At 52.8% G+C, this 25,445-nt stretch overlaps 9 protein-coding genes across 9 annotated transcripts; 6 read left to right on the forward strand and 3 right to left on the reverse strand.

The window, feature by feature from the left end:
- Positions 1 to 430: 430 nt before the first annotated feature.
- On the forward strand, positions 431 to 1,429 carry AYO20_04596 (hypothetical protein; the record flags this gene model as incomplete). The annotated part of the gene is made up of 3 exons (XM_022642892.1): positions 431 to 498; positions 555 to 1,049; positions 1,102 to 1,429. 3 exons carry the CDS (start codon positions 431 to 433, stop codon positions 1,427 to 1,429), a joined length of 891 nt encoding a protein of 296 aa, XP_022501194.1.
- A 405-nt stretch (positions 1,430 to 1,834) lies between these two features.
- AYO20_04597 (hypothetical protein) lies at positions 1,835 to 3,992 on the reverse strand (the record flags this gene model as incomplete). The annotated part of the gene is made up of 2 exons (XM_022642893.1): positions 1,835 to 3,460; positions 3,735 to 3,992. The coding sequence occupies 2 exons, from the start codon at positions 3,990 to 3,992 to the stop codon at positions 1,835 to 1,837; spliced, it is 1,884 nt and encodes a 627-aa protein (XP_022501195.1).
- A 1,219-nt stretch (positions 3,993 to 5,211) lies between these two features.
- Positions 5,212 to 6,009, forward strand: AYO20_04598 (hypothetical protein; the record flags this gene model as incomplete). Its single annotated transcript, XM_022642894.1, has 1 exon — positions 5,212 to 6,009. One exon carries the CDS (start codon positions 5,212 to 5,214, stop codon positions 6,007 to 6,009), a length of 798 nt encoding a protein of 265 aa, XP_022501196.1.
- A 694-nt stretch (positions 6,010 to 6,703) lies between these two features.
- On the reverse strand, positions 6,704 to 7,663 carry AYO20_04599 (hypothetical protein; the record flags this gene model as incomplete). The annotated part of the gene is made up of 3 exons (XM_022642895.1): positions 6,704 to 7,201; positions 7,259 to 7,336; positions 7,400 to 7,663. 3 exons carry the CDS (start codon positions 7,661 to 7,663, stop codon positions 6,704 to 6,706), a joined length of 840 nt encoding a protein of 279 aa, XP_022501197.1.
- Positions 7,664 to 8,215: 552 nt separating this feature from the next.
- On the reverse strand, positions 8,216 to 14,416 carry AYO20_04600 (hypothetical protein; the record flags this gene model as incomplete). Its single annotated transcript, XM_022642896.1, has 3 exons — positions 8,216 to 9,955; positions 10,013 to 10,111; positions 10,190 to 14,416. 3 exons carry the CDS (start codon positions 14,414 to 14,416, stop codon positions 8,216 to 8,218), a joined length of 6,066 nt encoding a protein of 2,021 aa, XP_022501198.1.
- Positions 14,417 to 14,492: 76 nt separating this feature from the next.
- Positions 14,493 to 15,377, forward strand: AYO20_04601 (hypothetical protein; the record flags this gene model as incomplete). The annotated part of the gene is made up of 3 exons (XM_022642897.1): positions 14,493 to 14,633; positions 14,696 to 14,802; positions 14,909 to 15,377. The coding sequence occupies 3 exons, from the start codon at positions 14,493 to 14,495 to the stop codon at positions 15,375 to 15,377; spliced, it is 717 nt and encodes a 238-aa protein (XP_022501199.1).
- A 2,053-nt stretch (positions 15,378 to 17,430) lies between these two features.
- Positions 17,431 to 19,144, forward strand: AYO20_04602 (hypothetical protein; the record flags this gene model as incomplete). The annotated part of the gene is made up of 3 exons (XM_022642898.1): positions 17,431 to 17,730; positions 17,790 to 18,776; positions 18,827 to 19,144. The coding sequence occupies 3 exons, from the start codon at positions 17,431 to 17,433 to the stop codon at positions 19,142 to 19,144; spliced, it is 1,605 nt and encodes a 534-aa protein (XP_022501200.1).
- Positions 19,145 to 19,996: 852 nt separating this feature from the next.
- On the forward strand, positions 19,997 to 22,442 carry AYO20_04603 (hypothetical protein; the record flags this gene model as incomplete). Its single annotated transcript, XM_022642899.1, has 3 exons — positions 19,997 to 20,786; positions 20,877 to 21,293; positions 21,370 to 22,442. The coding sequence occupies 3 exons, from the start codon at positions 19,997 to 19,999 to the stop codon at positions 22,440 to 22,442; spliced, it is 2,280 nt and encodes a 759-aa protein (XP_022501201.1).
- Positions 22,443 to 24,778: 2,336 nt separating this feature from the next.
- On the forward strand, positions 24,779 to 25,242 carry AYO20_04604 (hypothetical protein; the record flags this gene model as incomplete). Its single annotated transcript, XM_022642900.1, has 2 exons — positions 24,779 to 24,790; positions 24,850 to 25,242. The coding sequence occupies 2 exons, from the start codon at positions 24,779 to 24,781 to the stop codon at positions 25,240 to 25,242; spliced, it is 405 nt and encodes a 134-aa protein (XP_022501202.1).
- Between the last annotated feature and the right edge of the window lie 203 nt (positions 25,243 to 25,445).

Consider the following 25,445-nt stretch of genomic DNA (forward strand, 5'->3'; position numbering starts at 1 on the left):
GATGAAGGTGATGACCAGGACCGAATGAAGCACTCGGGAGGCAGGCGGGGAGTATTTGACAGCAGCATGATAGAAAGCAGATAAGTTTACGATGGCCAGATGCGTTCCGTACCAAGTTTAGCCATGATCCACCGCCACTGGCGTTGAAAGGTTATTGAAGCTGATCGCTGTTTCGCCCAGTTCCCGTCCGACACAAGATACGTGGATACACAGAGTACGAGGCACACGCGTATGTACATGACGTCGTTCGAGGCTGAAACTCACTAACTGCAACTGCGAAATATTATTATGATTATTACGACTCAACGCCTCCCGCCCCCCACAAGGTCGAAGCGCACCTGAAATGTACGGGCACATTGGACTTATATTCACCAGTCTGGCAGTGGTATGGACTGTCAGAATAGACTCTTGAGAGGTGTGCCGCATCTCAATGACTTCCGCTAGCCAGACTGTCTGGCTTCGGAGGAGGCATTTCTTCGAAGTCAACGACCAGCCATGGTAATGCCGATTTTGCTGTTCTCATTGATGGAGACAGGTGCTAAAAGACACTGCAGGTTCCCACAAACCCTCAGAGAAAAGGTGCAAGACTATTTGACCCTTGGTTGGATCAATAGACTGCCCATCATCCAGTCCACCTCCCCGGCCGAACTCGTCTCTCGCGTGCTCTCCAGCGTCCTTGGTCCTCGACTTGCACAGTATGTCTACGTCGACTTCGCGTCCGGTGCGGGTGGTCCGACACCATACATCGAGAACCATTTGAACAGCGAGCTTCGTGCCACAAAAAAGGAAGAAGTCAAATTTGTCCTCACCGACATCAGCCCCCACGTTAGTGCTTGGGAGGCGGCTGCGAAGAAGAGCAAGAACATCAGTTACATTGCCCAGAGTGTCGATGCCACGAATGCTCCAACCCAGGAAGATCTGCTCAAGGACGTTCCCGACACACAAGGAAAGAAGGTCATGCGCCTGTTCAGCCTGGCATTCCACCACTTTGACGACGACCTTGCCGCCAAAATTCTCAAGAACACCGTAGAGACGTCGGATGGGTTCTGGTGAGTATCTCTCTATGTCTGCTCCGGATCGTGCTGAATGGTTGTTGTCCAGCATCTTCGAGCTCCAATCTCGCCATCTCAGCTCCTTCATCCTTGTCAGCCTCCTTTGGCCGCTGGCTATGCTGATCGCGCCAATCTATTTCCTTCGCTCGCCGGGGCATTTGTTCTTCACCTACCTCGTTCCCATTGTTCCTTTTATTTGGGTCTGGGATGGCTACATTTCGTGCCTGAGGACAAGAACGCCCGAGGAAGTCGAGGCTCTCCTCCACCGGCATGTAGGGAGTCAAAAGCTGGCAAACTGGAAGTTCAAGAGTGGTCAAGCTTGTCATACCTGGCCTATCGGTTATCTCAATTGGATTATCTGCTACAGGGAAGATTGAGGGTATCGTCACAAGATCTTGCTGACCAGGCGGCGTCACCTGCATTTACCTGCTTATGTGGTATCTTGTCCCAGCAAAAGTCATACTTTTTTACACACTTTTCTAGCAAAGATCAGAAATTACGAAATCATGAACCATTCTCAAATCCTTTATATACAAGACATCTGACGCTCATATGTTCAAGCTTCTCGTCAAGCCCCAGCGCTCCTTTGCGCCGAGGAACGTCTACATCGCACAGATGTGTCGGCATACCTCTTTCACCTCGCGATAACCGGATGATACTTTCAAAGAAAGTAAATATCGTCATATTTTTCGAATTTGGCCCAGAAGCATTGGAAAGGATTTTTTGGGGGTCCCCAACACAGGAAAACTATGGCCCCGATAGAAAGGAAACTCGCTGGATGTTTACAATTTGCTTTCACTTCCACCGCCATGCTTCTCTTTGGTCTCCAGCCACCCAAAGCTCGCGGCGCTCTTTAGGCCGGGATCAATGATGACGTTCAAGATACAGACTTTCTCACGCTCCAGGAAAGCCAGCCTGGTCGCCTCGGCCAACTGGTCTTCGGTGCGCACAAGCCAGCCTCGTCCACCGACCATGTCGGCGAGACACTCGTACCGCGTCTGGTACAGGAGGGAGGTGCTCCGCAGACCCTTCGTGCGAGGCGGCGCGTCGGTGGCGACCCTCGTATCGTCCTGCGCGGTCTGCACCTGCATTTCCTTCCAGCTGGCCTCGTCGGGCGCGTCGCCCTTGTATATGCCGCTGTTGTTCATGAGGATGATCAGGACGTCCATCTTGTGCCGGGCCATGGTCTCGATCTCCATGCCGGAGAACCCAAACGCCGAGTCTCCCTCGAGCGCGACAATCTTCTTGGTTCCCCGGCGCGGGATGTTGTGTGCGGCCCACGCGGCGATCGCGTACCCCAGCCCGACGCCCATGGTCGCGTAGGTGCCGGCGTCGAGGCGCTGGCGGGGATGTTCGAGCGGGAACGCACTGCGCGAGATGTCCATGGTATTGGCGCCCTCAGAGACGTACACGATGCCGCCGTCCTGGGGTGGGGACAGGGCGTGGAGCTGAGCCTTGATGATGTGGTAGGCACGCTCGTACGTCAGTAGAGCGTCGGGCTTGGTAGGTGTTGTCGACAGACGATCCCACTTTTGTTCGTTCTTCGCGGCCGCGGCCGAGAGGAGAGAGAAGTATGATGGCTGCGGCGATGACGACGACGACGACGACGAAGAGGAGCGGAAGGTATCAGTCGGAAACGCCTTCCACTCCCTTCCCAGTTCGTGCCGGAGTTGCTCCACGACGAATCCAATGTCTCCGAAAATGCTGAGCGACGGCTCGCCGAGGCTGTTGGCCCGGCCCAGCTCCTCGGGCGAGATGTCGACCTGGATGATCTTGACGTCTGGGCGGTACTTGGGGGCCTCTCCGAAATGGAGGATCCAGTTCAGCCGGGCGCCCAGGAGGAGGATGACGTCGGCGTGCTTGAGCGCGGCCGAGCGGGCGGACGACGTATTCAGGGGGTGCGAGTCCGGGACGATACCTTTGCCCATGGGCGTCGGGAGGAAGGGCAAGTGGTGGGTCGAGACGAGGCTGCGAATCGAGTTCTCGGCCCGGGCGTATGCTGCGCCTTTTCCCACGATCACGAGCGGCGCGGCCGCCGATTTGAGGAGGTTCGCTGCCGCGACGACGAGGGCCGGATCCGCGGCCGGTTTGGGGGGAGACAGGACCGTGATTGGTGGGTGTACGTCTGAGGCCTTTGCCGGGGTGGTCGTAGGTTCCATGATCAGCTCCGTGGGGAGGTCGACAAACGACGGGCCCGGCCGACCGTACCAGGCGGTGCGGTAGGCGTTGCGGATCGCGGCGACGATGGTAGCCGGATCTCGCGCCGTGGGGCGGATGGCTCGCTTGGTGTGCGGCGTCAGGAGGGCCACGGCGTCCATTTCTTGGAAACCGCCCTTGGTGGCCAGGCTGGACTCGGAGGAGCCGCCGAGGACGAGCAGGGGGAATGCATTGGCGGAGGCGTTGCCGATCTGTTATGGGGTCCAAAGAATGCAGTGGTTAGCACGAGGAGAGAAACGTCATTCGACTAGAAGAAGGGACAGGCACAGAAAAGACGCACGACCAAGGATCAATCAGATGGGTAGATGTGAGAGAGAGGGAGACCAGTGTCAGAGAGAGGCAAGGAGGGAGAGAAATATAGATTCCTGCTCTGGTCTTCTTGCTCTACTCCCCCTCTCCTTCCCCTCCCTCTATGTCTATGCTCAAATAAAATGAGATAAAACAGAACAAAGAGAGACAACTCACCCCAGCCATACCATGCAACACCCCCGGCCCCCCCGTCAACAGACACACGCCCGGCTTGCCCGTGAGGTATCCGTACGCGGAGGCGGCGTAGCTGCAGGCCTGCTCGTTGCGGTACCCGACGACGCGGATGCCCAGGTCGATGGCCTCCTCGGCGATGTCGGCCACGGGGATGCCGACCAGCGTGTGCAGCACCGTGACGCCCAGGTCGTGGAGGGCGCGGGCGATGACTTTGGCGCCGGTGGGTGAGGATGAGTCCATTGTCGCGAGGGAGTGGATTGGAGGAATTGGAGGTAATAAGTTCGGGCAGGAAGGAGTTGGGTGGGTTAGAGTATATGGTAAGTAAGTAATGCAGGGTTGTGGTATATGTATATGTATACGTGTATACTCAGAGTATGTAGATACCCGATGGTGGAGAGGAAGGGAGGTCCGGGAGCAAGATCACATCTGGCTGGACCCTGAGAACAATCCTAGGATTTTTCTCAAAAGGTCAAAAATGTTAGATGGAAGACCGAGAAGACAGAGCAAAAGTTTCAAGTTTCAAGTGTCCTGGTTCCTTGCTTTGGATATAGTTGATATACTCGGTACGTTTGCCCGACTCGTTGAGAAAGCGGAGAAGTATGTAAGTGTCTGTCTATTCAGTAACTAATAGAGTAAGATCCTTGTACAAGTATGGACGGACGTCAGGACCAAGTGCCAGGGTGCCAGGGTGCCAGGGTCTATCGCAAGAACAATCAGAGGGACCCGAGGTAACGACAGAGCTACACAACTAACCATGTAAGTCACTTACTTGATTTCAAGACTCTGTAAAAGTATCTCGGCAATGAAGGAGATGAGTCGTCAAGGATACCTCTCGATAAACCCGTCCAAAATCATGATCTGACACCTTGACCACGATACTCCTGCTCTTGCTGGAAACACTCAACATCCTCCAAAGTATGCTTGTTATAAAATGACAGCCTCGTCGACGCCCCTCACACCACCCGCTGTGGTTGTACGACTTGCCGGGCGCGGGGGAACCGAGGTCGATCGATCCCTGGAGAACAGACAGATAGACAGACAGACAGACAGACGAGGTTCTGACGCACCACCACTCAGAGTCCCCGACTTCGGAAGCGACGCCTGTCCTTGTTCTCCGCAGAAGTGCGTGGATCTGACCAACCACCACGCAGCAGGTTGTCATTGACTTCCCCAGGCAGGGCTCAATGCGCTCGCTTCCTTTGTTGGGGTAAGGGATAAGCTTGATGCTATTTCAAAGTACTACTGTACCTGCCTGCCTACAGGGAGAAAAGAGTTGCCAGAAATGTCAAAAGCTTGACCCATTTCATTGCTGTCAAACAGGCGAAGGGGGATCGACAACAGAGCAACAGCACGACCGACTCGTGAAAGATTTTCCATTTCATCCCCGCTCGCTCGCTCGCTCGCTCCCTCGCCAGGCTTCAGGTTTTTGAGGGATATATCGACCAAACTCGTGGGCTCAATGGCCAGCGCCGTGTCCTCCCTGCACGCCGGGTCAGGCAACGAACGCTTCAACGCCGAAGCCGCCTCTTGGGACCGCAACCCGTTTGTCCACACGGCCAGCAAACACGCGGCCGAGGCCATCATCCCCCGGTTCCCGGCGCTGAAGAACCCCCCTGGACCCGACGGCCTGGATGTCCTAGAGATCGGGTGCGGCACGGGCCTGCTCTCGTTCCTGCTGGCGCCGTACGCGAAGCGGCTGGTCGCGGTCGACGCCGCCGAGGGCATGATTGACGTTCTCAAGAAGAAACTACAAGGCGACACATCCTCCGCGCCACCGCTGCGGAACGTCGTCCCCGTCGCGGTCCTGCTGGAGGACCCGGAGGACAAACACCTCCCACCCGCGGACGAACACGACCCAAACGGCAAGAGACTCAAGTTCGACCTGATCACGTCGCACCTGGTCCTGCACCACATCCCGGACCTGAAGGCCGTGCTGACGACCATGCTCGGCTGCCTCAAGGACGGGGGCAGCGTCGCCCTGACAGATTTCGAGGACACGGGACCCGAGTCGAAGCGGTTCCACCCGCGCGCGCGGATGGGCGGCGTCGAACGACACGGCATCCACCGCGAGACCATGCAGGCCCTGTTGAGCGAGGTCGGGTTCGTCAATGTCCGCGTGGAAACCGCCTGGACTATGGACAAGTACGTCGAGAAGTTTGAGGGCGAGTTTGGCGACGCCCGCAGGGCCGAGGGCCAGGGCGAGATCCAGAGGTTTCCCTTTGTCCTGTGTATCGGTGAGAGGAAGTTCTGTCAGTGAGTGAGCAAGCTAGGTATCTATTATCTTGGTTGGAAATCCCTACGAAGCTTGACCACCCCCGTCCGTCAATAGACTCCGTAGAACTCCTAAGTCGTGAGGGCATTGGTAGACATAGGGACGCCGGAACAATTCTGGACTCTTCTAGATGTGCTTTACCAACCCTTGGACTTTGGTCGAGGGTTCACACACTGGAAAGCCGACTAACTGCCAGATCATGGAGCATGGCTGTCAAGAAGAGGCGAATAGAGCGGGGAACCGGTGCTGTGTCGTGCTGTATCAACTACTGGGTCTGGAATCTTCAAAGTCAACAGGCATAGAAACAATTGACCGATCATATTTAATAATGAATGGAAACCGTGCCTGTCCAACCTACAACAAGACCAGCTCATACCAATGGACACAAGCTCCCAATTTCCTCCGGGTGCTTGCTTGTGTGTCTCGACCTTCTCCCTCCCCAATGTCTCCATTTCAGCCGATGCTGCAGCGGCCTACCAATGCGGTCGAAAAGTCCACAACTCAAATCTCGGCCGTCTGCCTTTCACTCATAGCCACCGCCCATCACACTGCCTAGCAACCACGCCCGAGTGATTGTGTAACAATTGCCTATCGCTATTTTGTGGTAGGCAGGAGAGAGATACCAGCAGTCTGACCGAACCATAGGCATCAGCGCTATTCCAACCGCTTCGAGGGCCATTTAGACCTCAAGAAGGGCTGCCTTCTCCTCGACAATGCCGTCCTCGACTTTCGCAGCCTGCAACTTCGACGCCTGTCTGCGGGCAAGTCTCTTTTCCATACGGAATTGCATAACCGTTCCCAAGAGGATACCAAAGTTGATCTGCACGGGCAGCACGATCAAAAGGTACTCAACATTCTTCACTCGTGCGAGGTCCAATTTGTCAAGTGTCTGCAACGCGCCATGACCCAAGCTCGTACTAATGGCAATCCCAAGAAGCATAAAGGCACGAACGAACCAGTTTTTGCGTGTATTTTTGGGGAATCGGGTGGAACCGCGGGTGCGGGAGTCGACATAGATGAAGGTATGCGTCAAGTAGTAGACATATGTGACGAGAGAGACGCCGATGGAGATAGGAAGAAGGATCATGTTGAGCTTCTTAAGCAGGCAGATGATTCTCATCGCAATCGACGGTTTGGAAGGGTCGTCAGAACCAGGAAGGGTTTTTGGAACCCACCACTGTGAGTACAAGAGTCAATAACGAAGAGTCTAGAGAAGAATGATGTAGGGACTTACATCGAAAAGCGGCATCCAGATGACCATGAAGATACAGACATACAACCAGCTGACGAAGTATCCAACCGTGTAGGCAATCTGATCGAGACATTGTGTCAGCATCTATTACCATATCCCAGAAGTTACAAAGGCAAAACATACACCATAGTCCTCCTCTGCGGGGGCTGGATAATCATGTTTGCCAGCATACACGATCTGTAATGGCCCAACCCGGAGGGCTTCCATAAGAGCCATGAGCAGGACGATGCAGCGGATCTGCTTCCTCATCATGCGAAGATTGAATCTGCGGATCTTCTTCCATTCCTCGACATCGGCTGTAGTGCTGGGAGAGGGGAGGGCATTGGAGACAACGGTGTCGTCAGCTGCCCGGGAGGAGCAGCGACGAGAAGACCATGGGCAGGGCATGGTGATGCTCAATTGACGACGGTGGGAGTCAAGCTGCATCGGCCAGGAAGAGACGTCGACCTGGAAAGAATGAGGCAAGTGTTTGCAAACAATGAAGGGGTGGGAAGAAGTCTGAACGAAAGAAGGGAAGAAGATGAAGAACAATCAATTTGGGCTGAGGTGCTGGGAGTTGGGAGGCTGTGAAATGGCTGTTGCCTTTTGTTACGCAGATGACGGAGGCCCAAGTCCAACCAACTTCGGGGCTGCACCAGCGGGCGTCGGCTCCATCTGAGCTCCGTCGGCCCTAAAATTCTTACGAGTAATAGTGCGTAATCGATAAATGTATAGTGGCCGCCTATTGGACAGCCATTGGCCTAAGGAGCCAGGAGCGCCTAAGAGGTTTCGGCTAGTCCAATTATAGTTTAGTGGGCACAGCTGCCATCAGCCTTGTACCTCATGCGCTGTCTCCCACACCCATCTCGTGTCTCAGCCTTATTCACAAACAGTCGATATATGCTAGCACAAGCGCCAGAATACTCGTACAGCCACTCCGATCTCCTCCTGTTTCCTCCCCTAACCCAAAAAGACGGGTATCCCATACATGACAGGCGCAGCCCCATTGAGATACTTCAGTAAACACGCATCGCGGGCGTGTGCCACAGCCTCATCAAGAGATTTCTGGCCAGACTTCTGCCTACCACACTGGTGCCTTGCTGCATTTTCTTTGCCAGCTTTCGGATTCCTGCTCTTGTTGAGGGTCGGCACGCCTGAGTTGGCATCGGCGTCGATCAATCCCCAATCCGCCATCAGCTCCATGGCGAAACGGTCAATGTCCCGATCGGTAACATCCCACAGCGTTCCCACCACTGCCGGGCTGCCTGCGCTCAGATAACTCAAAGGCATCCCATGAGGCTCGTATACTCCACATTCAGTCATTTTGGCACTGCTGCAACCCATCAGCAACGTCACCGCACACTTGTCCATCTTACGGATAGTGCGAGGTCTGATGTATTGCCCACCGCCCCCGTGACCAAAGTAGAGCATGAGCGAGCTATCTCTCAGAGCCGTCTCGAACTCATTTCCCTCAGGATGCCGATTCACAATGGCTCGGTAGTTAGACAGCTGATTCTCGAAAATCTGGCCAAAGGTTTCTTGAGTAGCCACTAGGTCAGAAGACGGATTGAGGATATATGCACCATCCGTTCTCGGAATCATATAACCTTTGAGGTCGTGCCGTTGATCTTCAATAGCTTTCAACTTTTCCCAGACGGACGCTATGGAGGGCATCCTGGAAACACCTTGATTCTTCAAGCACGATAACGACTCCCAGGGGAACGCCTGCAACTCTTTGTCCAGGACAAGAATCACATGGCCCCGCTTGTCTCGCGAGGCTGATGATTGACGATCGTGGTAAGAATGTAGTGCGTCCAGTACTTCCACCAACATGGCGTCAAAATCGATCTCGTCATATGCGTTGCGCTCACCGTTGAATTGCAAGATATCAATAACAAAGTATAGTAGATCGGTGACTGCATCCTCCAACTCCACTGCTCGAGGATGTCCGAGCGCCACAAAGAGCTCCAGCACATGGTCATGGAGTTCAACCACGTGTTCGCACGACTTTGACGGTTTCTGCCTCGAGGGAAGGTGTCGATGCAATGTTGAAGTGAGGCATCGTCCGAATTGTCTCAGTTCACCTTCTTCGATATGGCCTGCGGAGAGTAGACCTCGAAATCCGCCGAACCAGATGTTCTCGATATTCTCAAGAAGAGTAGCAAGCTGACGATCCAAGGCTTGACGCTCAACATACCACTCCTTTCTGACAGACTTATCGACCGAAGAGCCCCTCGCATCGTGGGCACTAGCATTTGCCTTCATGATGATCTCTTGAATCTCTGCTTTGGCACTTTTCAGGTCAAGTTCCTCGTTGTCTCCTTCTGATGGATCTGGCCGTGCTAGGGGAATTCTGACAACAAACGGCGACCTCTGGTACGCCAACTGCGCGACAAAAAGCTCATTTCCGTCCTCGTTGAGCCCAAGGGATATGACCGACCATGATGCAGGCAGGAGGCTTGTGTCATAATTCAGCAGTTTATCTGACATCAGACATATATGGCTGTTGTCACTGTTGTGTGTACTGGGCCAACTTTCCGTGCTCATCTTCTTGGCTGCACTGAGCTCGCCTAAAGTTACAAAGCGTTCACGCGTCAGAGCGACATCAAGTGGAGTTGTCATATTCAACACGACGTTCGAAGAAGAGCTGACCAACGGTTGGTTCAGAGCCGACGACAGCAGACTGATCTGGATAAGCAGCTTGTGGCAAGTGTGAACAATGTCACAAGGTACTCGATTTTGCTTCTTGTTGCTTACTTCCCAGAGGATGTCGTAGGCCTGAAGCAACAGAGCCGTTCCGTCCTTGAATGTCTTTGCCGCCTGTTTTTGCCTTGAACTCTTCTTTTGGTCCTGGTCCTTTTCACCAAAAGTCCGAGAGGCTCCACCTTGTATCAACGAAACCCTGCCACTTTTTCTCGCTGATCGATACCTTACTGGAATGGCAACGGCTGTTTCGGCCAGCACATTATGTATGGAATCTTCTGAGAAACTTCTGAGCGCAGAATGGACCAAACTGAGAGCAATTGATGTGGTTTTACGGCTATCGTCGTCTTTGTCACACAGCAAGCTGGTGTCGAAGCGATCCGCCGGGTCTGCGCCTCCAAGGAATATCTGAAGTCTAGATTCCAGAAATGAGATTCTCGCATTGAAGCCGCTCAGATCCAAAGTGGATTTGGAAGCTGACGGGCACTCTTTGGGTGGACGTTTGATTTGAGCACTTCCTTTCTGTCCTTTGACGCCGCGCTTTCTCCCGGTGGGCTTTGCTGAAGCGCAGACGGATCTGTCCTTTAGAGGACCGCTCACAGTCAGCTCCACGGACGCGGGTTCCTTGTCAACTGGGAGCTGCTTAGCCTCGATCAAGCGCCGAGAGGCCGCTGAACCGTCCCCAAGGATTAGACACGTTTCAACTTGGTTAAGTGCCACATGACCCCGTATCCAGCTCGCATGATAATCCCTGGCGATCTGTGGCAGCTCCTGAAGGCTATTTTGTGCTTTTTCGATCTGGCCAGCTCGTGCATGCAGAAGACCCAGCTCACTCAGTGCAATAATGGTATGAATAGAATGCCCCCATCTTCGGGCAATCTTCAGCGTCTGCTCATAAAACATAACGGCATCTTGATAAACCCCGCAATGTGCATTTAAAAATGCCATGTAGCTGAACACTGAGCAGCACAATGAGACCTCAGACCCAAGAACGACTGCGCTCGACGTCAATCGTACCGAAGGTGGGGAGGATAAGTCAAGCCTAGAGAGTTCGAAGGAGACGCAGTGTAATTCATGATCCAACAATCCATTCGAATGCGCGGGAGCCGTGGAAGCACAGACCCTTTCGATTGAAGACCAGATAGTGGCTGAGATTTTGGCCGATTGTCGTGCGAGAACGATGGCGTCCACAAGCTGACTTGACTCAAAAGCCAGCCGCGATGCCAAATGAGCAGCTCTGCACCACATAATCTGTTCTCGCAACCTGGCCTTGGTCGATTTCGAGTTTCCTGAGCTTTCCCGAGCCTGCCATGCATTTCGAGCAATTACCAGCCACTTGTTGCTTGCATCAAGATCTTCCGCATACAGATGATGCTCCGAGTACGTGAGTGCCAGTTCGGTTTCGAACAATGGGTCGCTCTCTTCCTGAGTGGCATCCTCGATCGTGGCGAAAGCCTTCTGGGCGGACTGAGGGTCCTTGAGCAAGTCGTGGAATTGGCCTTTGCGGAGGAGGATCCTCTTGTATGATATCTCTTGAATGGGAACTCCAAGTTCCACCAAATGTTGTAAAGCTTCCAGAGCCATCAGGCTAACATCATAATTTCCGAGAATTGCCGCGTATTCCACAGAGAGCAGAAGCGGTGCGATATATGCTCCTACATCAAGACATTTCACATGTGTCTCTTGGTGAGTCTTGCAGGTCTGAACGATCTCGCACAGTTGTTTTACCCCTTGCAACACCGTTTGGTTGGAAAGCACTCCGGTCAAAAACCCGTATTGGAGGGAGAGGAGCGAACGAAGTTCTGGCTCATATCTCGACAGGAAGACATTTTCAGCCGCATGGTCAGCATCGAGTATTCTGCGAATGACAGAGGAGTTGATGACAGAGGTCGAAGCTGGCACTTTCTTCTTCAAAGCGAGCTGCAATAGCTGATTGATGACCCTCATGCTATACACCTGATATACCGGTTGTGGCAACAGTGACAGCAGGGTGTTCGCCATTGTCGCACATAGATCGACTCCGTGATCATTCATGCCTAGGTCGACCATTGCAAGTAATTGTTTCTCAAGCAGCACCGCACGGTGTAATGAAGGCAATGCCGGGTCGTCATAAAAGCTCTGACTCTCGCTCCCGCTCTCGCTTATCGACGTATGGTCAAGGATTGCTTTAGAATAGGTGGTTAGAACTCTTCCCAAGGCTTTGCATCCCAAATCTGAATGTGACCACGCCCGGTGAAATGACGCGGACAGAAGCAGATGGGCAACATCACCGAGAACGCCGTCCTTAATGCTGATTTCGATGGCAGTACGAAGGGCGGTTTCGGCCGGTCGAAAGTCACGCTCTTCCAAGTAGCAAGCTGCTAGCCTTTCATATTTGAGTGCGACATGTGCTACCTTTTGATCGGCCAGCGGCAAGTCCAACAGACCGAGGAGTGACATGCCCAGAATCCTCGACTGTTCCGACGGGGTTTTGCTCTCTTTGACGGCTTCCAAGTACCGTGCCCAAAATAACTGAGATATCCGTACTCTAAGCTGGGTTAGCGACGTCTCTAGTCGACACTGCGTCATCAAGGCAGCGCACTCGACTTGAAGAGTCTGGACTGCCGCTGAGCAGTCTTCGAGAGCCTCTGAAGCCGCCGCTACCATATCTGCGTCTTGCGTAATAGCAAATTGTTCGGCGGACAAGACGGCATCGATAGTCTTCAGTAAGGTAGTCAGAAAGGCTTTGCGCTTCTCGACGCTCGAATTTTCTGAAGACAATATCAGAATTGAACGGATGTGGCGGCGTAAGAAGTTGAAGGAACAATAGGTAAAGCGGATCAGAGTTGTCTGAAAGTCTATCGAGGGCCCATTTGCTTCCATATGAGGTCGTGTCTTGTCAAACCAAATGAGTTCGGCGGCGGCTTTGCGGAGCTGGGCCAGCAGCAATAGGAACTTGTCAAGGTCAGCTGGAGGTAGCTCTCCTGGCTCCGCAAGAGCACTCCCCATGCTCTTTAATGACTCCAGTGTCTTTGTTGACCCACTTGAAGCTCGTAGGCGTGATAATGTGATTTGACACCGCAATATCAGATGCGAAGCGCCGCTTGTTTGCCGAAGGCGCTCTTCCACCAAAGCAATGAGCTGAGGATATTCGTCTGGATCTCGAATGATTTGTAACAGAGTGCCAATCAAGTCTGGGGGTGTGTGAAACTCGCATTTGATTCGCCTTGTGAGCTTCTGAATCGAACCAAGTGCCTCAAACGTGTAAGCAGCCGACGCTTTTGGGTCCTTGGTGGTCGCAAATAGCTGCTTGATCGCTCTGTGAAGCGGGCGCCATACTTCTGTCGGCGGGTCTGGTAAGTGACCAGAGTGAACCCACGATTCGAACTTGATACGTAACGACAAGCAAAACAGTTTGAAAAGATCCAGGGGTGACGAATTCTCTCCTTTTGAGCTCGTGGCAAGAGCGTACAGCTTAGACAATGCAAGAGATATGGTGCGAAGCTGTAAGCCAGACTGTTCTGATGTCAGGAGTTGTTTTTCCAGTGCTCTTGACGTAACCCAGGCTGGACTCCCAATAGCGTCCGGCTGAAGTGACTTAAGAAGCTCGGAGTCGATGCATTTGGGTCCAACCAGTAGAGCAAGGCGCAGAGCTTGACTCTGCAACGATGCTGTGAATCGGAACCTTCGATCTTCATCTGCAGCATCTGGTCGCCCTAGCAGAAGCCTCGCGATATTTGATTGAGATGAAGATTTCTTTCTGACCTCATCTCCCCAGTATCTTTCGTGGATATCGCAGAGCTGGCGTTGTGCTTGCTCGATGAGATTCAAGGAGATGCTTCTGTCTAGCAGGATCAGTGCGGCGTTCTCCAGCCCCGCGTTGTTGCCTGCGGTGGACACTACATCTTTGTGATCAGATCGTCTCAAAAACAGCAATGCGGAGTAGGAAAGATCCGCCAGTAAGCCCGAGTCCATTGGGGCGTTGCAGATGGTGCTCTTCTTGGAGTCGAGGGCGGGTTTTTTGCGTTCCTTATTCGGTGACCGTTCTTGAAGTGGTCCATCATTGGGGTTGACAGACGATTCAGTTTTGCTTGCTGGAGCTTCTCTAAGAGCTTTGGCGGTCTCTCCAAGACACTTCAATGTGGAATTGAATGTGTCAGTAGCAATCTTTCGTCGCTCAGTCTCCGAGAGACGCGGTATCTCCTCGTCATTGGTCTCATGAATCTGGATTACTGCGCCTGGCTTTTGTCTGTTTCTAGTTGCGTGCCTGATGGGTGGCCGACTTATGCTGGAGCCTTTTACTTGTCTAGCCTTTTTGGTCGAAGCACAAGTGGCTTTAGATTCGCATTCGTCGAAGGAAGCAAGACCGAGAACAGCTCGCAAAAACCTCAAGGTTCGTGGTGTTGGCGCTGATAGGTTGAGGTGCGTGCGAACCCAGTTAGATGGTGCAGAAGCGACAGGATCCTGAAGAGGTGTCATTGTATAGGTATGGTGACTAAGTGCATAACGCACCGTTTTATCGGTCTGATTATTCCTTGGATTTGGATTATGATTAATGTCTGGTGTTGGTGGTTGGAAGCGCGTAGTGGCCTCTTTCGGCCATAAAATAAACAAGGGACTGTCGCCGCCGCTTAGACCCGGCGTTAAGACTGGCGAGGCCTCGGCGCTAACAAACTTGGCGCAGCCCAACTTGAGTGTGAGTGTCTCTAATTACTTGGTACAAAGAATCGAATTCGGATTGCGGACAATATATTGCAGATCGTGCACACCGCTCATTCCTTGAATATAAATGAGCTGCACAAAGTCCCTCCTGTCCTGCAGCGTAGCTCAGCCTCGTCTGCTCAGAACAAACCTACCGAACCCAAGTTGGTCCCGGTTGCGCTGGCTGTGCCGATCCCGCCATACCGCGTCCCAAGAGCGCCGTCTTCCTCGCATAGCTCAGTCTTCCATATGGGACTCGATCATTCCTAGAGCTTTTCGAGACAGATCGCTATCCCATGAGCAGTCCGCGCACAAGAAACCCTCGAACCCGGCGACATATTTCATATGGATCTATATCCTGATTGGCTCTCAAGCCATTCGAATCATTGGTGTCAAGAACGAATTCATGGCCTTTTCTCGCAGAGCGGATGTCAAGATAGAAAAGCTTAGAGAGGTCGTCAAACGGCTACAGAATGGTGAAGAAGTGGACGTGGAGAAGATCCTGGGCACAGGAGATGATAAACAAGAGCGCGAATGGGAAGAAGTGTTGGAAGAATTGCAAAGAGAGGACAGAGTATGGCAAAGCAACAAGGAGAAAAGTCGCGAAGTGAAAGAACGCCTGGCTAAGGAAGAACAAGACGCCAATCCCGTCAACGACGTTCAAGAAAGGGCTCTAGCGGCTGATCCGTTATCTCCATCGTCTAATAATGCTGTTCCACGAAGTCCCGGATTCTACTGAGCTTTTCAGCACAATATGTATAGCTGGTCTTTGGCAAGAAAGATTGACAAAGTGCCAGCGGGGAGGATGCATAACGCTGAGCTCGCTTCAAGGAACGATGGGGAAGAAACACGATTGAGGTTCGCATATGGCAGAAGCTCAGCTTGCCGTACACTCTGCTGTGTGCCTTTCAAGGGAGCAACGAGGCTTGAAGTTCCAGTCGTACCCTCTTCAAGAAAGAGCCAAGCCCAGGGAAATGCCTGTGAACACCATTCCGCACCTCAATGGTCACCTATCACCTTCTGAAGCCTAGGAGTCTACCCTCCTGCGGTCTCCCGCTAGGTTTAGCACTGCGGGCTTTCAATCCACGGAGTATGCGCAGTCGAGTGTGGAACTTACTCGTCAAAGGTACCAACTGAGACATGTGCCGCTACTTTTGGAGGGGCCTGGGCTGCTGGATCAATGCCGATATCTGTCGCTGCATAGCTCGAGCCCAGGAAATTCTCCCTTAGGCCCTCTGAGCTGATTTTCTCGGCATCGTTCCCCTCGGTGTGCTGCAGAAGTCTGCTGACCCAAGCGCGGACCTTTGGAAAGTCCTTGGCTGACTTACCCGGCTCAGCCTGTTCGTCCAGAGTCTGTAACCATCCAGCTTAGGCGGACATCGGCAATGGAACATTCATCTCCTTGAATCCACAGGCCGCGCCACCAGAAAATCATTCTCGGCATCGTCTAACATTTGAAGAACTCTGCTTGTGGACTGGGCAGTGGTTTCTTGCACACATTGACCAAGATTCCGGGCATTCTACTCCTTCGGTACGAATTAAGGATTAGGGGATCTTCTTTGCGAGGAGAGATCAGAGAGAAGATCTGGACGGCAGAACAGACCACCCGCAGCCCTCGGATGTGCTGATGCTAATGTGGTTTTTCTAGAGATGTTACAATCTCCGATTAGCTTGAGCGCAATGTTTGGGGGATGAGTTACGCAATTGACTGCCAGATCCATGGAGGTCGGTGAGATGCTACAAACTTGTGTTCGGTCTCTAGGCCTCGTAAACGTGTGCCAACTACACTTCTCCTAGCAGCAAATCCGTGCCAACTATATTCCTGTAGACTTCTCCAACATTTAACAGCAAATTGACACTATATTGGCGGGCATCTGGCAGGTATCTCTATCAATTTCTCACCCGTCCTTGGTGTTAAAATACCAGGTATCTAAGGGATAGTAGTGAAACTCAATCTCGCAACTCTCCTGTCACGACAATATCTAGGTACATTCCTTTTCTTGTAGAGGCTGTGCTCCGGGACTGGAGTGGGAATGCCACTGATCCGCCTCTTCAGTCCGTCTTGGACAGGTCATCCTGAGGAAGAATGTTGTCGAGGAGGTAGTCGGACGTCTCATCAGGAAACGTTGCTTGGCTCTCGCCCACGCACAGGTGAGGGAGGATACTGAAATGCAGGTCAAGCCGCACTTAGGATTGCATGATGCACGTCACAGCAAGGAGACAAAGGCTCTGCAGTTCCCTCGGTAGCTCGCTAGATGGCCAATCATGACAGTAGCAGAGTGAGATGCAAGAGACCACCTGCGCTTTGCAATTAAAGCGGCACAGTGGAGAGCGATCTCGACCCGCCAAGGCTGCGAAAGTGCCTCCAACTTGCCTCCGCTTTTATATTTTTCATACTTAGAACGGCCACATCTGCACCAGCAATATCAATTGACCTAAGGATTCATCCACCACACATCGCACAATCGCCCATCACATACCCCAGCCTTTCATAATTTCCCTTTTCGCCATCCTCTTTTTGTTGCGCGTCTCCTGTGCTTCAAATCCCTTGTTGCTTTCTCCCATAGGAGGACTCATTTGTCTGTTTGCCTGCGTGCTAGATCATCGACTAAGAGTCTGCAACATCTATCACGTTTGATTGACCGCGCCGCTGGTTCAATCTTCTTATTTCACACCCGCAACCAAACTCATTAGTTTCCTATCCAGTTCCTTCCACTAGCGACGCGACTCGCCTTCAGTCCAGAACAACGACGCTGCACCGCGTTAGGCTCCTCTTACGCTGATATCTCACGATGGCGACCGAGACCACTCCTGTTAATGGCCTGTACGGGGCAAACCAGTACGGCCAGCCTGCTGAACTTGCCGCCTCTACTCCCTCTGCGCCAACTCATGCTACCTCCGCTTCTCAAAGTACTACTACCTCCACCACCCAGCAGAAGGCAGACCCTCAAGAGATTGGCTGGTATTTTGTCGAGCAGTATTATACAACTCTGTCCAAGAGCCCGGAAAAAATTCATCTGTTCTACTCCAAGAAGTCACAACTGGTCACGGGCGTCGAGGCTGAGAAAGTTGTTCCAGCTGTTGGGACAAAGGTACGTTGTCATGCATCCAATTTGAGGGGTTTGAACTGGCTGACTGAGAGGAAACACAGGCAATCAGCGAGAAGATCAAAGCCCTTGACCTCCAAGACTGCAAAGTGCGCGTCCTCAATGTCGACTCTCAGGCCTCGTTCAACAATATTGTAGTCCAGGTTATCGGCGAGATGTCCAATAAATCAGAGCCGCATCACAAGTTTGTGCAGACTTTTGTCCTGGCCGAACAACCCAATGGTTATTTTGTCCTCAACGACATCTTTCGCTACCTCAGTGACGACGAGGATGAGATTGTTGAAGACGAACAACCTCAGCCGGAAGTCCCTGCGGAAGAACCCCCCACCCCTGCTGCAGGTGTGAACGATACCCCATCTCACGTTGACGACGTCGTTGCTACTGAAGACGCAGTCGAGAAGGTCGACGAGAAACTGGAGGAACAAAAGGCAGAAGAAGCACAAGCAGCAGAGGAACCAGCTGAGGTCAATGGCGATACCGTTCCCGCTCCTGCAGAACAAGCTGAGGAAGCTCCTGAGCTCTCAGGTCCTAAGGACGAGGCTGTGGCCAATGAAGTTGCCGAACCTGCCGCAACCGAGCAACCTGCTGAACCCGAAGTGGTTGCTGCTGAGCCCGCCCCAGAGGCAGCTGCACCAGCTTCAACTCCTGCTGAAGCGCCTCCTGCAAAGAAGACTTGGGCCAGCATGTTGGGAGGTGGCGTCCAAAAGCCAGCTGTCCCAGCCCTTCCTTTAACTCCGCCGCCGCAGCCAAAGGCTGCCCGGCCGTCGCAACCTACACAGGCCCCCAAAGCTCCCGTTGAATCTGTTCCAACCGCCACAAACACCACTTCCAGCACCCCGACCTCACAGAGCAATGGCTGGCAGACTGCAGATCACAGCAAGAAGAGCAACCGACCACCGAACCGAGCTGTCTCAGAGGGAATTACAATGGCGTACATTAAGAACGTTAACGACAAAGTCGACGCCAGAATCCTTCGAGAGGTTCTCGAGAGGTACGGTGAGCTCAAATATTTCGATGTGTCACGACCTAGGGTATGTCTCCAGTCTCATTGGTTGCTTTTCAGGTTTACTGATGAATCTAGAACTGTGCTTTTGTCGAGTTTGTTGATGCTGCCGGATACGCTGCTGCTGTTGCTGCCAATCCTCACACTGTCGGTACTGAGCAGATTCACGTTGAAGAGCGTCGACCCCGCCCAAACGCATATGGCGGCAGCAATACTAATTTTAACCGTACCGGTGGAACCACCAACCGTGGCCGGGGTGGCATGCAGGGTGGCCGTTCCGGAAGTCAGACCAACTTTCCAAAGGACGCAGGCCGTGGTAGTGGTTACCAACGGGGTGGAAAGCCTGGCACTGGCACCGTCACTCCGAAGGGGCGTGGCCAAGGACAGACTGCTTGAAGCCCCCTCGAGTGCGGGATGCTGAAACATTGCATCAGTCACTGAAAGAATCTTTCGTCACTTGCTTCTTGCATTCCCATGGTTCAAGCGGAGCGACAAAAAAGTGATGGGGTTTGTTTTCAACGATTTTCCTGGCACTGGCGTACTTGGAAAAGTACTTTCCATTACATTACACATATTTTCACGATTCAGCAGTGTTATTCGCATAGCCAGCTTCAGAAGTGTCCAGGACGAAACAGAGAGTGGGACTCCAGTCACCTCCAGCGAGCAAGGCAGCAATGACTTCGGATCGGCTTCACTAGGGTCATGGTCCAAGGCAAGGGTGTCTTTTTCGAGCGAGGTCATGTATTTGTCTGTGTACGAAGGGGAAACATGTTATCCAAGGCCTTGGGTTCCCTAAAGATAGGATGGGCGCCGGTGTGGGCAAGGAATTGTACAGTAGTCCCTCATTGTGAATGAGACATATCCTACCTAATAGTGATTGCGGGTTGGTTCCAAAAACTCCCAAAATGTTGTGATAAGTCGGGAATTGGGTCAATGCTGTTATAGATGTCTTGGACACGCGAAGTGGGTGAAAGGAGCGATAAGAAATTCCGCCCCGTGCGGCGTGTTCAGTACGAGTTCCGCCAGTGTTGCCTGCGGTTGCCGTGGGGTAAATCTGGGATAGGCTGAGGAGTAACTTCAGGCCGCGACATCGGTGACCTGTTTGACTGACTTGTACCTTGCGTGCTTGCTTCGCTGTCAGCTGTTGGTCCTGTTCCTTTGACCTGGAAACCCTCAACTTCCTTGCCATCCTCCTCCTCGTCGACTGCATCGCCGCTCGCTCTCTCGACTCCCCTTGATGACTGCACCATGAGGCCAGGGATAAGTCTTGATAACAGTACAGCAGAGTCACCACGCCCTCGCAAGTCGTCCAATGCCGATTCGCACCCGCCCTCAATAGTTGGTGATCGCGAACGCCACAGCAATTCTGCTACTACTTTCTTCCTCTCACGAGATCCCGATGCCTCCGTCAAGACGCACCAGTCCGATCGAAGTGCCGGACCGCCTTTATCTACATCACCCTTGAGTAGCCTGCAGGATACCATTGACGAGGCCGACCGTGACCGGTCCTCAATTAAGCATACCACACCCCGACAAGCTGAGGCTACAAGTCTAACAAGGAGTGGGAGTCGACGACGCTCAACCATCAAGCCGGGGACGAACTGCGAACGCTTCCGACGGGGCTCTTCCAGCGTGAACCCCGAGACCAACATTACAAGTAGTTCACCTCAACCCCTTCCCGAGAGAGTCGTTACTCCTTCACCATTACCCTCACGAGACATTTCACTACCCGGCAGTCCGAAATCTCTCGCCTCGCGGAGATCGGTACAGACGAAATCGTCCGCCAATTCCGACGATGAGTTATTGACTAATGCAGATGAGACGGGCAGTCAGGCAATACTATCCAGTGGCGACGAAGATGACAATGAGGGTGCAGGTGGGCAAGCCGGCGGACTTGAGATGATGTCTTCAATACGAGGAGTACAAGACAGCCAGCCGGAACTTATCATGCCGAGTATCAAGATGCCGTCTAGACGGCCTTTTACAGAAAGGGGAAAGAAGCTGGGCAGGTTCAAGATTATGGTTGCTGGACGCAAAGGTACGTGTAGTTGTCCTCCTTCTCCCATGCACAAAGAGACATGCAAAAGCGGAGCGAACGAAGCCTTACTGACTGTTCCGCGGAGTGCAGGCGTGGGAAAGACCTCTCTTATAAAGTCCATCGTCCAACTCTGTGAAGACATTGTCCATGTCGATCCACTTATAACCACGAACTCGTCTCACACCTCCCATCGGACTTCTGCTGGCATTTCGGAGCCAATCAACGAAGTTTATGCGTCAACAAAGCCGTATCCAATGTGGTGGTCTACAATCGAGGAGTCGCGCATCCTGCGTCGACGGAAATCGATGGGAGACTCCGTGCTTGAACGGAACGTCTGCTTTGTGGATACCGCTGATTCTGTCAAGCTGGAGAGTCTTATCCACTATGCAGAGCAACAACTCGTGAACGCGATGGTAAGTGTTGACCAGCTCACGAGCGAGTTCTCGGGCTTGTTAAGTGGGCGAGGTGCAAGCCAGGTCGATGTTGTGTTGTATTTGATTTCAAAAGGTGAGCCAGTGCCTTGGTCCAATTCCAGTTGTTTTATCTCGAGAGCTGATGGGGGACTGATCATCGTGGTCTGCAGATACCATACAAGACGACTGCGGATCTATTCGCCGGTTGTCCGAACTATGCAACATCATTCCTCTCATAGCAAAGTCGGATCTACTCACTCTCGAAGATCAGCAATATATCAAACAGACTCTAGACCCTAGCATTTCCACCTTACCTCAACTCCCAACAACCCTACCCTCAGCGGAATCAGTTGCGTCCACCTCAGAAGTCTCTCAACCCACACCTGCAGCGCCAGCAACCGCACCTTACACTGTAACTTCCACAAATGGTCCTGACCTCGACACGATGGACGCCTCCCTCCTCATGTCCCCAGAGTACATTCAGCCTCTACTGCCCTCCGAGCTCACCTTGCTCGTTGAATCAATCTTCGAGCCTGAAACCGTCGCTTTCCTACGCCATACTGCCGCCCGGAAACTCGTGGCCTGGCACTTGGCCCATCCTCGACTAACCTCTGTCCCATCACCCTCTCTCCCGTCACAATCGTATGACGCGTCAATGAGGAATTCAACGCTCACCTCTCCACTACAAACACCGCTAAGTCCTTCAAACTCCGGCGTTTTGATTCCTGTAGGGTCAGAAGTCTCACTCAACACATCGAACTCTTGGGCACTGGCCAAAGTTGCAGATCACACGCAACGAGAAGAAAGGCTGGCGCAAATCCGGCTGAGCAAGTGGGCGAGCGAGTTGCAATTGAGTTTACAAAGAGAAAGAGAGCGGTATGAGCGGCTTGCGAGAGGAGAACGGGCTGTCTGGCTCGTGGAGCGAATGGGGGAGGAAGTCCGCGATGGCACGATCGTGCCTCTACAGCAGGGAGACAGTACACAGGCGCTTATAAGAAAGGGCGGCAAAGCTGGCATTTTATATGGCGTCGACGTCTTGCCCAGCTATCAAATGCAGGACCCGCTAGGACTGTTGAGATGGCAGGACAGCATCCGTGTGAGAGGATGGATTGCACTGCAAATTGTGGGCAGTTTCGGCGTTGTTGGTGGATTAGCATTTTGGTTGGCGAAGCATTTTGGTGTGACTGGGAGTGTTAACGAATGGTGGATCCAAGGCTGGCATTACTTTGGTTGGCATGATTGATGGATGACGATAACGATGGCGAAGTCGGCGACAATGAGGGTCGCCAGTTACTGGTGCCTTTCTTTAGTACCAACGAGCGAACATCAGATGGTGCGTGCCGATTAATGGGACCTGGCTTATTACAACCTGAGTATGCAATGAGCCCGTGTGTGAACAGCCTTTGTTCCCTCTTTTACAACTTTGAGCGCTTTGGCCTGTAACAGAGTTGACCTCAGCCCGCTTCTCTCGTGCTGGAAACCCCGGGTAGCCAGGGCTGCCAGGGATCCCGTGTCTCCTCTTCTTGCACAAGGAAAATGCTCAAGTGGCATTAGCCGGGTGATTAACTTGTGGCTTGCGTTACCCGTACCTCGTACTCTGTGCCCGAAGACAAAGCCACGAGGGCCAGACTCAGGATTGACAGGCGGGCGTCCCACTTACCTAAGGCCTTGTCTTTCAAGGCGAGCTGAGATTGGCTGCGTGTTTGACGAGGCATGATGTAAAGAATTATTCGGACTTTAACGCTGGCGTGACTGGCCATATACCATCTGCCATCTGCCATCCTCGGAAAGCAACCCTTGTCGCCCTTGCATGCTCATGACAGGCCACATGCAGGTTGACGGACAACCGGACAGTGGGAGACCTGCATCTGGACCTTGACCTGGTCGAGGTGACGCCGGGCAAGACGTTGTGAAACACTGGTATGCATAGTCGAGATCCGATTCCAAAGACGGAGGATCATTAGGGATATGATGGAGCTGAGGACCCTCCCTGGAAACTGCCCAAAGCTGACCAGGCCTTCTGGTTTTCTTCTAGCCTTCTCCCCAAAGGATCATCCTTGTTGATCATAGCTGGTGCCAGACAAGCAAAAGGGCAAAACAGGACACCAAGCACCTATCTTGGATTGGCACCATTGGTTAGCCAGATTCGTCAGGGGGCGCATGACCAGGACGGACAGTCTTTGCAATCTGCGCCCACGGGCTAAGGCCGGACGGGCGTTGGCTCTGAGGGCAGCACGCGATCGGTAGACACCTGTCAAAAACGGTGAGAAGTGTACTTGCAATAACGGGATGAACGGGTCGGTGGTGGTATGATTGATGGGCTGGACGCACCCATGAACCGTTTACCTTTTTCTTCCCCTCGGGTTCCCAATTCTGAGTTCTGTGGTAACGGCTGTGGTGGTCAATGGTTACTGGCCATCATGCAGGTCAAGGTCCGTCAACCGCCACGTGGTGGACCAGGAACCGGGTTCTGGGGTGAAATCTGAAGCAGTGGCTTGACTGGGCAAGCTGCAGGGCGCAGAAAGAGGAGAGGAGGATACGAGAAACACCAGGTACCAGGAGAAACAACGGGCTGTGACTGGCCCGGGCATGAGACCCTAAAGATTGAACAAGGGGAAGATTCCGGAGGCTTGCACCCCCAAAAGGAAAACAACAGGTACCCAGTAAGTTGCCCGGGAGCCCACCAAGGGTTAAACAAGCTTGTTTCTAACCCTGGGTAGGCAGCCCTAACAGTACCAAGAGAGCCCAGCCGTTCGGGGCGGATCGACCACCACCGCTGCCATCAGCCATCACCAGACAGAGACACCTTCTTACACATGCGCACACCTGCATCCCTCTTTTCCCTATTTTTTATCTCTTGCATCCATCCTTTTCTTCTTCTCTCGACAAAGCTCCAGGATCTTTCCAAGTCCAATCCCTTGGAGTCACAAATCTGCCTTGTCCAATTACCCTAGCATTACCGCTGACTTACTCGGACTCTCTCTTGCGTCGCCCCAATCTCATCCACCTGAGTGATTCTACCTCCGTCGCTATTATTACTACTCCAACTCCCCTCAGATTTCACTATCTCTCCTCCTCTGTTGCGACTCTTCCTACTGCTATAGACTCAAGATACCAGGTCAACGCCAATCTCCCCGGGTTGCCAGAGCCACCAAAAATTGAACTCCATTCGCTGGCGTCAGCACTGGCAGTTAGACCGTCTAGTCCGGACTTGACTTTGATCACCAGCGGAGTTGCAGTTTTCGGCCACGCTTGCTCGTTTCCCACTCCACCGTCACCGCTGCTTTGGACTCATTCTGTGCACACTCAGACTTATTAACCCTTTACTGGCGCACACTTATTCTGGAAAAACCGCTATTTCTCTCTATCACCCTCCCACGACCCCAGCATCCTGGTACCGCAACATCTGGGTCACTGGGGCAAGAAAACGGGTGTGTGGCCAGCACAACCAACGACCTTGTCCTCGAGCACATTGGCTTCACTTTGATCCCAGAACTGGGTGAATAAGGCAACTCGCAACTACAACCGCCTCTTCCCGCAGTCATGTCTCGCCGATCTCTTGAATCCCAAAGGCCAATTATGGCCCCCAGCGTAAGTCCCAAATTATTCAGTCCTCGCAGCGTCACGCTACTGACTGACAACATGAACAGCTCACATCGAAGCGTACCTCCAAGCGCTACTCAACCTACTCTGCTTCTCCCTCCTTTGCCACCACAACAAGCAACTACTCGAATGCACAGACTCTCGTTTCCGGCTCTGGCACTGCCAATATTACCGTCAGTCCCGAAACGGGCATGGCCGAAATCCGCCATCTCACACAGGGTCTGGACAGGCTGGAAAACAAGCGTCTATCGCAACAGCGCTTCGTACCCTCGCAGAAAAAGTCTGATGACTTGAGCAAACTGAGCTTGGGCGCAAAAGTCGAGCGCGCACTGGGCAGAAGAATGTCAGATCAAGATGCCGTCCTCCGTGTAAAGCGGCCTGTGGCAAAGAAGACCAGTCCATTCACTGTTATTGATGAAAAGGCTGCTCTCAAGATATGAGCGTCGATAATTTGGAAGAAAAAAAACGAAAGATATCAACCCTTCCCGAGTGACAACCCACTCACCCAAATCACCATGGTATGGGGCATGTGTCGAAGTCGTGGCAGTGTACGATGTTCACGTGGGGTTGGTTGTATGAGATTGATGAAGCTCATTTCATTTGTGTTTGATTGAGATGCCTTGACCATTGAGATACCATTTCC

This window comes from Fonsecaea nubica (genome assembly GCF_001646965.1).
Source record: "Fonsecaea nubica strain CBS 269.64 chromosome Unknown Scaff24, whole genome shotgun sequence".
Classification (NCBI taxonomy): Eukaryota; Fungi; Ascomycota; class Eurotiomycetes; order Chaetothyriales; family Herpotrichiellaceae; genus Fonsecaea; species Fonsecaea nubica.